The sequence below is a fragment of the Mandrillus leucophaeus genome, unplaced genomic scaffold (assembly GCF_000951045.1).
Source record: "Mandrillus leucophaeus isolate KB7577 unplaced genomic scaffold, Mleu.le_1.0 Scaffold60, whole genome shotgun sequence".
Classification (NCBI taxonomy): Eukaryota; Metazoa; Chordata; class Mammalia; order Primates; family Cercopithecidae; genus Mandrillus; species Mandrillus leucophaeus.
This window is the reverse complement of record NW_012106475.1, coordinates 4,006,167-4,019,822: the sequence shown is the minus strand read 5'-3', so window position 1 is coordinate 4,019,822 and position 13,656 is coordinate 4,006,167. Positions and strand designations below refer to the sequence as shown.

At 41.6% G+C, this 13,656-nt stretch overlaps 1 protein-coding gene across 1 annotated transcript in view; it reads right to left on the bottom strand.

The window, feature by feature from the left end:
* The window catches only part of ERO1L (ERO1-like (S. cerevisiae)), a 59,682-nt gene extending 46,121 nt beyond the window's left edge, over positions 1–13,561 (bottom strand). Inside the window, exons 1-2 of the mRNA XM_011999766.1 lie at positions 13,235–13,561; positions 553–705 (exon numbers count right to left, since the gene is read on the bottom strand). Coding sequence (XP_011855156.1) covers positions 553–705; positions 13,235–13,348 — 267 coding nt within the window. The 5' untranslated portion in view covers positions 13,349–13,561. The remainder of the gene's footprint in view (positions 1–552; positions 706–13,234) is intronic.
* Between the last annotated feature and the right edge of the window lie 95 nt (positions 13,562–13,656).

Below are 13,656 nucleotides of genomic sequence, written 5' to 3'. Positions count from 1 at the left end.
AAAAAAAAAAAAAAGACACTGACCGCCATTAAATAGACCCTGAGCAGAGGGCAACTAGGAGCCAAAGTAGCTCGACTCACATTCTTTTCAAACAAGAAAGGGTTAACAGATAGAGAATAGACAATTGTAAACTCTGACTACAACTAAATACTCCATTGGTCAGGTTTTCTAAACTCTTCTAGTAGATATCTCAAGATAAAACAGCACAAGTCATTTGTTAAAATAATATAGGTCAGGATAAAGTCATGATTCTACAAAAAATATTTAATTATTTTAATTAATTGAAACCAATCTGATGTTTTAGAAAATTATTATCTCACCATTTTGATAACAATATATAATAATTTCTGTCCTAACTTCAATTTAATCAACTAGGTTCTAACTCTATTGTGTACAATTCAGTTACTAAAATTATCCAATGGATGGTTTCAGAATCACATGGTTCACTCTTATGAACTGAATTTTCTTAACAAAGCCTGTATCAATTTTAATTAACAACTACAATGTTGAAGCTCAGTAATTCTTAAGAAAATGTAATTATCCATTTAAAGCATTCATATATAAAAAAATTAAAATTAAAAATACCTTGTAATATCTAAAGTAGTCACTTTCGAGAAGTTTTTGTAGTCTTGGGAAAAGCCTGTAGTTATTAAATCTATCAATAGTTTCAACGTCACAGGTACAATCATCCAAGTAACCACTAACCTGTTACAAAGAAAATGAAATATTAAATTGAAATGTCCTAAATGCAACAGGGTTCTTTTTCCTCACATGGTTATTAGGAAACAGCCCCCTATACAACCAATCCTTATCCTCCCTCCTCCCACATAGTTTCTTGAGATGGGGTATGACAATAATCTAGTAATACTGCTGCTCTTGCTATATACTGAGGAATGGATTGGATACTTCTGTAAGGTGTGCAGAGCTCATCACACACACACACACACACACACACACACACACAGAGTTGGTCCCCTGGCAACCATTTATTTTGTAACTCTGCCCTCCAGGCCATAGTTGACCTGACCAAGGGTAGGCATCTAACTCAAACCAGGTCATGGTCCCCCTCCAGGATCCTAGAATTGAGAATAACAGGGAAAGATGTCTCCCTGTGGCAAGACCAGTAAACAAATACTCCATCATGTGAACTGAGGAGCACATGAGCCAGATGGCAGAGAGCAGAAAAGTTTTAAAAGATACACAAAGCTTGATTGTGCTTGGAATTCTTGGGGGGAAAAAAAGATACACAAAGAAGCAGAAGTAGGAGATAGAGAGAAAGTACATGCTACTTGGATATCTGAGGGATTTCCAGCTCCCACTTCCACTTCTTTTCTGAGGCACAGCTGCATTCCCATCCTTAGCTTTCAGTAAAGATCTAACAACCCTCAAATAATAGGCTGTAACAATTTCTTAAAGGTTTGGAATGGTGCTTAGAAACTACTTATCATTAGTAACAATGAAACAGCAAACTGACCTCAAAGTCAGTCTGCTCTTCAAATTTTTAAAGCTAATGTCTCAACGATATGTACTAAATCAAGCTATTAAATGTGCATATCCTAGGATACAATGGTAATGATAATAAATATTATCAGTTATGAAACTAGAATTCTTTTTTTCTTTTTTTCACCAGTGTTACTTGCCAAATTAAACTAAAATTCTTAGGTGTTTATTTGAGCTAGAAAAACATCTAACAGAATTAAAGATTGCTTTAAGAAACAAATACGATTCCAAAAACAAAAACAAACCTAGAAAAAAAATGTTACATATAGCATGCTCCAGAAAAGAGATATTTATCATACTCTGGTCTAGATATTTGCATTTTAATCTACTTTGGATTATATTTTAGGAGGATCTATTGCCTAGAAATAAATAATTTAAAAATCTACTGACAAGGAAGCAAATCAATAATACTCTATTGAAATACTGAATTAAGATTCAGTATTTTAGAATACTGTAAAATCCTAAACTTTAATTTGAGAATATCACAAAAGAGTAATGGAAATTTTTCACCTAAAAGAAATAAGAATACTTTGGATGACAACAGCAATATTCAAGAGGAACTTTTTACTGCTTTTCCTATTCTTACTTGTTTTGGACTAATTCAGTTTCTAGAAATCTGATCTACATATTTTGTCATGTAATAACTATTTTCATTTCATATGCAAATTTGTCCTTGTTTCCTACTAAAAATTCTCTGAATACACAAGAATCTCAGAGTCCTAATTTTGGATACCAACAACACAAAGTACTTTTAACCTAAATGATTTGATTTTTCAAACTTTCTTTTGAACTTTAAGAGCAGAACTTCTAGGGACAAAAAAATAGCTGTTTCTCCTCTTTGATACGAATTATTATACAAAGAATGACAGACACAGAGACTGCAAAGGCCAAAGGGACATATGCAAAGTAGAGACATTAAGTTACAAAAAGAAATACATGAAAAACTTGAGAGCAAGTTTCAAGACATCCATTCTTCCCCCAGAGGAATTCATTTTTAAGGTAAAAAAAATCTTCAAGACTCAACTCAGTATCACCTTTTTCAGCAAGCTGTCCTTCCAGTACTCCTTACCACCCGCCGGGTTACATGCCTCTTCCAGCTGCTCCCAGGTCACTCCATACACTATTATCTAAGTATTACTGTACCTCAGCAGTGAATTTATCTATTTGGCTCCTGCCCACTAGAGTATAAAATGCTTGAGTGAAAAATCATATACTTCCAGAAAGCACACAGTAGATGCTCAATAATTATTTGTGGCCTGTAATCCCAGCAGTCTGGGAGGCTGAGGCGGGAGGATCACTTGAGGTCAGGAGTTGGAGACCAGCCTGACCAACATGGTGAAGCGCCATCTCTACCAGAAATATAAAAATTAGCCAGGCATGGTGGCCCATGCCTGTAGTCCCAGTTACTTGGGCGCCTGAGGCAGGAGAATCACTTGAACCCAAAACGCAGAGGTTGCAGTGAGCCAAGATTGCACCACTGCACTCCACTGCACTCCACTGCACTCCACTGCACTCCAGCCTTGGCAACAAAGTGAGATCCTGTCACAAATAAATTATTATTATTAATTATTATTATTATTATTTGTGGAAGAGGTGGGTGAATACATGAATGTTGTCCATTGGCACTCATCACTGGGGACCAGCACCATACCGTCTCATTAAACATATCTAGAACCATGTCACCTATGGTATGCTCAGTGCCCCAGAGTACACAAGCACAGGGGCAGAAACACACATAGCAAGTAAAGCAAGCAGCAAAGGTAAACACCTTTTGTGTCCATCATTCTTCCTATCTCTATCCTCATTACAAAGGAAGCTCTAAGAAGCCCCAAACCAGAAAGAAATGCAAAAATCCTCCAGAGTAGAGGTGGCATATAGCCAAGAGACCTCAAAGGGAAAGGAGGCAGGATAAATGGTAGATTTTAAAATGTTCTTGGCCGGGCGCAGTGGCTCACGCCCGTAATCCCTGCTTTGGGAGGCCGAGGTAGGCGGATCACGAGGTCAAGAGATCGAGACCATCCTGGCCAACACGGTGAAACCCCGTCTCTACTAAAAAAAATACAAAAAATTAGCCAGGCGTGGTGGTGGGCGCCTGTAGTTCCAGCTACTCGGGAGGCTGAGGCAGGAGAATGGCGTGAACCCGGGAGGCAAAGCTTGCAGTGAGCCGAGATGGCGCCACTGCACTCCAGCCTGGGCGACAGAGCTAGACTCGGTCTCAAAAAAAGAAAAAATGTTCTGCCCCTTCTGAAATACGGAGTACGAGGTATTCTTAACTACAACCACAGGTGGCAGGGCAGCTAAGGGAGTATAATAAGGGTGGCAGGAGTTTCAATGGATGAAGACAGTTCAGTAAAGAAAAGACAGGAAGATTCTCGGAAATCCATGCCATCTGACAGCTCAGATAAGCCTGCCAACCTGATCCCTGGGAGAGAGTCTGGCAAAGATGGTGGCAGGATCAGTTCTAGAAACCAGAGAACAAAGCATAGTTACTAGAATAGAATCTCAGTCAGGCAGTGGCTCATGCCTGTAATCAGCACTTTGGGAGGCTGAGGTTGGTAGGTCTCTTGAGCCCGGGAATTCCAGACCAGCCTGGGCAACACGGTAAAACCCTGTCTCGGCCAGGCGCAGTGGCTCACGCTTGTAATCCCAGCACTTTGGGAGGCCGAGGAGGGCGGATCACAAGGTCAGGAGATTGAGACCATCATAGCTAACACAGTGAAACCCCGTCTCTACTAAAAATACAAAAAATTAGCCGGGCGTGGCGGCGGGCACCTGTGGTCCCAGCTACTGGGGAGGCTGAGGCAGGAGAACGGCGTGAACCCGGGAGGCGGAGCTTGCAGTGAGCCGAGATCACGCCACCAGCGGGGCGACAGAGCGAGACTCCGTCTCAAAAAACAAAACAAAACAAAACAAAACAGAAAAACCCTGTCTCAACCAAAACTACAAAAAAAAAACAGAAACAAAAAAAAACTTAGCCAGGCATGGTGGCATACGCCTGCAGTCCCAGCTGCTTAGGAGGCTGAGGTGGGAGGATGGCTTGAGCCTGGGAAGTCGAAGCTGTGATGAACTGAGATTGCGCCACTACACTCCAACCTGGGCAATGGGAGTAAGACCCTGTCTCAAAAAAAAAAAAAAGATAAAGAGTAGAGCTTTAGGAAAGGGCTAAGGTAAAATACAGTTAATAGACACAGAACAGGATCCTGGAAACAAAGCAAAATCCTATTACCTCAACTAAGACCAAAGACAGGTGCCAACTTGGAACAGGGAGGACTGGATGTTGTTTCAGGAAGTGCTAAGGCTGCCTAAATAACTACTAAATGGAACAAAGGTAAGGTGGAAAATAACTACTACACTATATCCCAAGGTGAAACAGAACTCTGACCTACCATAGAAATCTAAATTTTTTTTAAAAGCTAATGTGTTTTAAAGGTTAGTATCCTAACGTTTGAGGTCCACTGCTCTAAGCTTCAAGTAATGACAGTTTTTGGTAGAGGGCCAATCTAATAAGCAGAGATAAGAAGGCCCCAGTTGAGGGACGATAAATAGGAGGACCAAGGTAGGCCTGACACCTTAACATGGACCACTTCAAAATTCTAGCCTTTGGTCAGGCATGGTGGCTCACACCTGTAATTCCAGCACTTTGCGAGGCGAAGGCCAGAGGGTTGCTTGAGTCCAGGAGTTTGAGACCAGCCTGGGCAACACAGTGAGGCCTTATCTCTACAAAAAAATAAAATAACTAGCCAGGCATTGTGGTGCACGTCTGTAGTCTCAGCCACTTAGGAGGCTAAGGTGGGAGAATCGCTTGAGCCAGGGAGGTCGAGGCTGCAGTGAGCCATAATCATGCCAATGTACTCCAGCCTGAATGACAGAGCAAGACCTTGCCTTAAAAAAAAAAAGTCCTAGTCTTTTTAAGAGTTAGAGAGCCTTGGAAGGCTTTCTATTACAACCGCCCAAGCAAAACAGAAAATGCTTCTATTAATATCCCTCAAGGAACAGGCAGTGTGTAATAATAGTGTGTACATTCTAACATCAGACCTCCTTAGGTTTGAATCCCATCTCTTCCAGTCATTAGTTTTTCACTTATTTAACCTCTCTAGGCCTTGGTTTCTCGTATTAATAGAAAATAGTGGCCGGGCGCAGTGGCTCATGCCTGTAATCCCAGCACTTTAGGAGGCTGAGGCAGGCGGATTACCTGAGGTTGGGAGTTCCAGGCCAGCCTGACTAACATGGAGAAACCCCATCTCTACTAAAAATACAAAAATTAACGGGGTGTGGTGGCGTGTGCCTGTAATCCCAGCTACTCGGGAGGCTGAGGCAGGAGAATCACTTGAACCCAGGAGGCAGAGGTTGTGGTAAGCCGAGATTGCGCCATTACACTCCAGCCTAGGCAACAAGAGTGAAACTCCGTCTCAAAAAAAAAGAAAGAAAAGAAAAGAAAAGAAAACAGTAATAGTTTTCATCTCAAAGATGTGATACCAACGTAAATAGTACAAAGTAAACTGTTATTACCCTACTTCTGCTTAAATGCTTCCAATGAAAGGGAAGCATGTATTACTTCCCAAAGTAGCACATGGCATTTTCATCATGAATAAGAAAAATACAGCCAAATTTGCAGCTAAAATTTCCCAAAAATTTGACATCTGTAGCCCCAATGGAACAAAGAACTAGATAACCAACAGTTAGCTATGGAAGGAGCCTCAATTACTTTGTCTGTTGACTCTGTCTGATTTGACCAAATGCAAAAGGCAGGATAAAGGAAAATTACCACATACTGCTTGTTCACTATTCTCGCGTTACAGGTATCCTTTAATTTGCAATGAAAGACAAAACAACACTTTCTAAAGTTTTCTTGTTTATCAATATATTCTAGTCTTATCATACATTATTTTATTTTTTCACTCAAAGCGCTGTAAGAATCTATTCCTCATATACTTTTTTTTTGAGACGGAGTTTTGTTCTTGTCACCCAGGCTGCAGTGCAATTGTGCGATCTCAGCTCACTGCAACCTCTGCCTCCCAGGTTCAACAGACTCTCCTGCCTCAGGCGCCCACCACCACGCCCGGCTAATTTTGTATTTTAGCAGACGCAGGGTTTCACCATGTTGGTCAGGCTGGTCTCAAACTCCTGACCTCAGGTAATCCACCCGCATAGGCCTCCCAAAGTGCTGGAATTACAGGCGTGAGCCACGGCGCCCAGCCCTCATATACATTTTTTGTGAAATATCTTTTAAACGTGCTCAAAGTGTGAATTAGGAAAGAGAAAAAAATAAAAGGTATCCAAATAAAGAATAAGTAAAATTGTCTCTTTTTGCAGATGACATGATCTTATGTATAGAAAATCCTAAAGACTCCACCAGAAAACCATTAGAACTAATAAATTCAGTAAAATTGCAAGAAACAAAATCAACATACGAAAATCATTTGTGTTTCTATACACTAACAATGAACTATCCAAAAAAAATTAAGAAAACAATTCTATTTACAATAGAATGAAAAAGAATAAAATACTTAGGAATAAATTTAACAAGGAGAGGAACGATCAGTATGCTGAAAACTATAAAGCAGTGATAAAAAAAACTGAAAATTACACAAATAAATGGAAAGATAACCCATGTTCATAAATTGAGAGAATACATACTGTTAAAATATCCATACCACCCAAAGTGTTCTACAGATTCAATGCAATTTCTATCAAAACTCCAATGGCATTTTTCACAAAAATAGAAAAAAAAATTGTAAAATTTGGATGGAACTGCAAAAGATCTCAAGTAGCTACAGCAATTTTGCAAGAAGAACAAACCTGGAAGCAGCGTACTTCATAATTTCAAATTATATTACAAAGCTACAGTCATCACAACAGTATTGTATCAGCATAGAAACACATACATAGACCAATGGAAAACAATAGAAAGCCCAGAAATAAACCCACACATATGTGGCCAACTAATCTTTGACCAAGACCATACAATGGGAAAGGACTGTCTCATCAATAAATGGTGGTGGGAAAACTGGATATCCATGTGCAAAAAAATGAAATTGGATCTTTATCTTATAATATACACAAAAATCAACTCAAAGCTGATTAAAGACTTCAATGTTAGACCTGAAACACCAAGACCCCTAGAAAAAAACACAGGAGGAAAGCTCCATGACATTAGTCTTGGCAATGATTTTTTATGTGACACCAAAAAGACCAGCAACAAAAGCAAAAACAAGTAAGTGGGACTACATGCAACTAAAATGTTTCTATGCAACAAAGAAACAAGCAACAAAATGAAAAGGCAACCTACAGAATGGGAGAAAATATTTGCAGACCATCTGTCTGACAAGATGTTAATATCCAAAATATAAAAGGAACTCACACAACTCAACAACAAAAAAACAAATAACCCAATTAAAAAATGGGCAAGGGCCAGGCACGGTGGCTCATGCCTATAATCCCAGCACTTTGGGAGGCCGAGGAGGGCAGATCACCTGGGGTCAGGAGTTCAAAACCAGCCTGGCCAACAGGGCAAGGTGGCGGGTGCCTGTACTCCCAGCTACTTGGAAGGCTGAGGCAGGAAAATCACTTGAATCCAGGAGGCAGAGGTTGCAGTGAGCCAAGATCATTCCACTGCACCCCAGCCTGGGTGACAAAGTGAGACTCTGCCTCAAAAAAAAAAAAAAAGGATAAGGACCTTATATATCAAACATTATGTGCTACACCTTAAATATATGCAATTTTTTTTTCCTGACACGCAGTTTTGCTCTTGTCATCCAGGCTGGAGAGTTAACGGCACGATCTCACCTCACCGCAACCTCTGCCTCCCAGATTCAAGCAATTCTCCTGCCTCAGCCTCCTGAGAAGGTGGGATTACAGGCATGTGCCACCACTCCTGGCTAATTTTGTATTTTTAGTAGAGACGGGGTTTCTTCATGTTGGTCAGGCTGGTCTTGAACCCCCAACCTCAGGTGATCTGTCTGCCTCAGCCTCCTAAAGTGCTGGAATTACAGGCGTGAGCCACCACACCCAGCCAACATATGCAATTTTTATGTGTCAATTATACCTCAATAAACATGGAGAGAAATACATAAATAAATTGATGTGCTCAAAGTGTGCTTTATTTGGCAAAGAACTTCAGGTGTATTTATTGTGTTTTATGACCATAAAAAAATAACATGAAAAGTACTCATCTGTTGACACAAGTACACTGGGACAAGTCTGTCACTGGAAACAGGGAAATACCAAAGATTCCACACCAGGTAGTAGGCACCATTCTAAGGACCTAGAACGCTACAGGTCATTTTGGTTTTAAAGACTTAGTCTTGCTGAAACTTTAAATTGTCGTCAAATGACTGGCAACCATCAGGAAAATACTTCTTTCACACAGTTTATTCAGAAAAGCCTGGAATGCAGCACACAATGAGAGTCAGTGGACACCTCTCCAGTGTAACCTGTTTCAAAGATCCCTCTGACTAAGTTTTAATCCTGGGCTTATTTCCACCCACCACTCAACATATTAGCAAGTGTCTCTCCCATGGCTCAGCCACTGGGGCTAACAACTAAAACCATTGTTTCAATTGACCTAACAAGACAATTGACAGGTTAAATCTGCTAAATGCACGCCAAGCTAAAAAATATCCATTTTTGGAGTATTTATTTTGAACTCTGAGCTACTCTCCCCTTTCATTAGCCTGACAGAGATTTATCGTGCTCCAATAAGCTATCTTGAGTGCTACTAGCACTAGCCATATTAAGATTGATAAAACATCGTGAGCAGGCCAGGTGCGGTGGCTCACGCCTGTAATCCCAGCACTTTGGGAGGCTGAGGCAGGTGGATCATGAGGTCAGGAGATCGAGACCATCCTGGCTGACACGGTGAAATCCCGTCTCTACCAAAAGTACAAAAAAATTAGCCAGGCGTGGTGGCTGGTGCCTGTAGTCCCAGCTACTTGGGAGGCTGAGGCAGGAGAATGGCGTGAACCCGGGAGGCGGAGCTTGCAGTGAGCCGAGATTACACCACTGCACTCCAGCCTGGGCGACAGAGCGAGATTCCGTCTCAAAAAAAAAAAAACAAAACAAAACATCGTGAGCAAATCAGAGTTTACAAACATCGTGAGCCACTGTGCCTGGCCTAGGTTGTATACACAATTCTTACATGAGGTTACACATACAGATTCACAAGTCTAAGGCAATGAATCACTCATTTTGAGCAACTAACACTTAAGCACTATTATCAAAGGAACTTACAACATACAGTGAAAATAATTTTAGCAGGATTTGATGTCAACTAACAGGTGTATGTAACAACTGACCAGATTCAAAGACTTCGTTGGAGCTATCAACCAATCTGAAAGATCAGTTCCAGAAAACATGCAAATGGCTTGCTACGCAGAATAATTTTTAAAATATACTCCTGCTGGCATAGTGCTTGCATCTTATAATTTCCCTAGGACTTGTTGAGCATCAATTATTTACCAGGCTCACTTCTTAGAAGTGTCACACCTTTTTTTTGAATTCATTTTTTGATCTCCCAAAAATTGTTCACAGTAGGTTTCAACATATGCTTGATGAATTTCATCTGATTACTTGTAGAGCTCTACACATTTTAATTCAATGACTTTCTAAGGCCACAGCTCTGGCTCAAATCAGAGGTGACATTCTGTGAACTGAACGCTACAATAAGCCAGGCACCATGCAACAGTGTGATGATGGATGGGGATGTGGTAACCCAAGGCAGATGTGGTAAGAGGGACAGGCAACAGGAAGAAAAGATAAAACTATTACCAAAACAATCAACGGGACTGTGCAGCTCACTGGATATTGTAAACAGAACCAGAGAAGATTTTAACTTGTATTTCCAAATATTAGGTGAAAATTTAGTTTTTAATTTAGTTTCTAGCAATATTTCCTAACTTGTTTTTTTAAGTGCTTAGGATCTGTGCCTCCCACGAATCCCCAATGAACATTATTCACTAAACTATAGCTCTTCAGGGCAGGGATAATGCCATAATTATTTCTGTGTCCCAAACACTCTGGTCAATGTGCAGAGTGGTTACGTTTGTTGAATGAATGATTAGTACCATTTATCTCCCCTTTTCTTTCTTCATTGTTTTTTCTTTTCCCTCTCATGCTGTTTCTCTGTGTATGTCTGTCTATATGCTTACCTCTACTTTTCTCTGCATGTCTATTCATCAGTGCCACCTTTCCTTCCTTCTCCCCTCATCCTCATCCCTTCCATTACCAGCCCTATTGTTTCATTTATAGAATTGGAATCGATAGTCTCTGTTCTTAGTTAAGTAGATCATTTTTTTTAAATTTTTTTCACTTAGGCTCCCTCAAATCATGAGATATGTAGACCATTCTAAATTTCTAAATTTCTGTTAAAACTTTTTTTAAACTATATGATCCTTGGTTTACATTATTATTATTACTATTATTATTATTATTTTGAGGCAGGCTCTCACTCTGTCACACAGGCTAGAGCACAGTGGTGTAATCATGGCTCACCGCAGCCTCAAACACCATAGTCAGTGGGCTGGGAAAGGCAGACCCACCCTTAATCCAGGTAGGCACAATCTAATCAGCTGCCAGCACAGCTAGAATATAAGCAGGCAGAAAAATGTGAAAGAGAGACTGGCCTAGCCTCCCAGCCTACATCTTTCTCCTATGCTGGATGCTTCCTGCCCTCAAATACCAAACTCCAAGTTCTTCAGTTTTTGAACTCAGACTGGCTCTCCTTGCTCCCCGGCCTGTAGACAGCCTATTGTGGGACCTTGTGATTGTGTGAATTAATACTTAATAAACTCCCCTTTATCCCTTTTTATATATATATATATATGTGTATGTGTGTGTGTATATGTGTATATATATGTGTGAATATATATATGTGTGTATATATATGTGTGTGTGTGTGTATATATATATATTTCACTGGTTCTATCTCTCTAGAGAACCCAGACTAATACAGACCAGGTCTCCAGGCTGGTCTCGAACTCCTGGGCTCAAGCCATCCTCCTACCTCAGCATCCCAAGTATCTGAGACCACAGGCACACACCATCACACCCAGCTTTTTTCTTTTTTAAATTTTTTTGCAGAGACATGGGTTTTACTATGTTGCCCATGCTGGTCTTGAACTCCTGGACTCAAGAGATCCTCCCACCTCGGCCTCCCAAAGTGCTGGAATTACAGGCTGGAGTGACCACACCCAGCCCAATTTACTATTTTTCAGGGTTGAGTCTGAAAAGAAACACATTTAGCCACCCTCGTTCTAAAAGAAAAAGGGGCTTAACAGAAGTTTATGTTAGGGAAGTATTTGAAAGAGGAAAAGTTTAATCACTAGTTAGAAGAAAAAGAAAATAAATGTAAAGAATTTAAAGTTCTCCAATTTTAAGCAGAACTCCAAAAAGGTTACTAAGGGAAAACAAAAGTAAAAGTTGAAGAGTTCAACATGTACTTTTATTCCACTATCCAAATCTCCAGAATGTAGTTGAAAATGTTACATTGAACATCTTCTTTCCCTAACGAATATTTTAAAGTCACTTATTTCTATCTTTTTTTTAAATGTTTAATCTCGGTGTTGCATTGTATTTCTAAACAGAAGAAAAATGACCTTTTTTCCTTTTAAGTACTTGATTGTGTGTCGTTGGCAATCATTGAAGGTAAAGGACTTTTCAATGTCTTAGTTGTAAAGTAGCAATTTTCTTTCAACTTCCCGTAGTTTCCTAGGTAACACTAACCAACTCCCAAATCACTCAGCAAAACAACAAAATCCAAGAATGTAAAGCAGTGGAAGAGAAACCTTTCATAATATTTAAACGCATCTTTCCTTCTACATGGTATCATGCCCCTAAACACATGTTATTTCCGGTAATAAATTACTAGCAAAATCCGCTTAGAAATAATATGGATGCCTACCCCTTAGTTTTGTATAAAACGTAATTTTTATCAACAGAGTCAACCAAAAGGTGGCTTTGACAAGAGTAATCACATTGAAATACCAGATATGGAGGATAATGGAAACCTGTAAGTTTTTCTGAATTTTTTGCTCAAGGAACCACATCTCTTACAGAAGGAAATGATCATAATCCGCTTGTAATCAAACTTGTGCACTGAAGAATAAGGACCATCCTCCCAATTCATACCAGCTTAATGGGTGTCACGATAAGAGAGTCTCATTACATTCGAGAAAAAGAGCACACAGGACCAGAAAACAGAGGGCAACTGCGGTCCCAAAGACATTAGTTAGTCGGGCTTAGACACAGAAAAACCACACGCAGCCATTCTTCCGCCTAACATCGAGATCTGAGAGGAGCCCACAAACGTCTTAGCCAGAAAGGCTGGCGAAATGCACGCAGCACTGGCACTGGGTACACAAGTTCCCGGTCAAGGGGGAAGTGAGAAAGATCTAGGCTCTGTGAAAATAGCAAATACTGGCAGTGCGTTGTACACTGTGCACACTCTCCCTGGGCAGAGAAGACCAACAAAGATGCATAAACCCACTCAACCGCGTGCACCTAACCCCTCTCCTGGGCCGAAGCACCGGAGGGCGCGCCGACGTCCAGGCTGCCGTGGAGGCCCGGTCCACGCCAAGCCAGATTCAGCCCCGGCCACCGGGCAGCAGCACAGGAGTCTCATTCCCGGCGGGACGAGATGCAAGGACGCACCCCCAGCCGCTCACCTGCCAGGGCGTGCGGGACAGAGCGCGCCGCGGAGGGCGCCGGGACCCACAGCACCAACCGGCACATCGCTCACCTGGCAGAAGCACCTCTGTGCCGCTGTCTCCGGGGGCTGCTGCTCTCCGTGGCCCGAGCTGAGCAGCCACACGGCTCCCAGGAGGCCAATCAGGAATCCCCAACCGCGGTCCATTGCCGCTCCGGCAGCTCGTCGCTCCACGCCTGGGAGTCCAGTCCGCACGCTCGGTCGCGGCCCGTGCGCCCTCAGATGAAGCCGGGCGGGCCGGCCCCGGCGGCGCCCCACCTCGGGGCCGCCTCCCAGGCCCGCCTCGGCCCTCCCGCCTCTCAGCGGTTGCCACCTAGCGACCCAGCCTGCGGACGTGCCGCGGCGCCCGCGCCGGCAGCCAACTATATGATCCTTGGTTTACATTATTATTATTACTATTATTATTATTATTTTGAGGCAGGCTCTCACTCTGTCACACAGGCTAGAGCACAGTG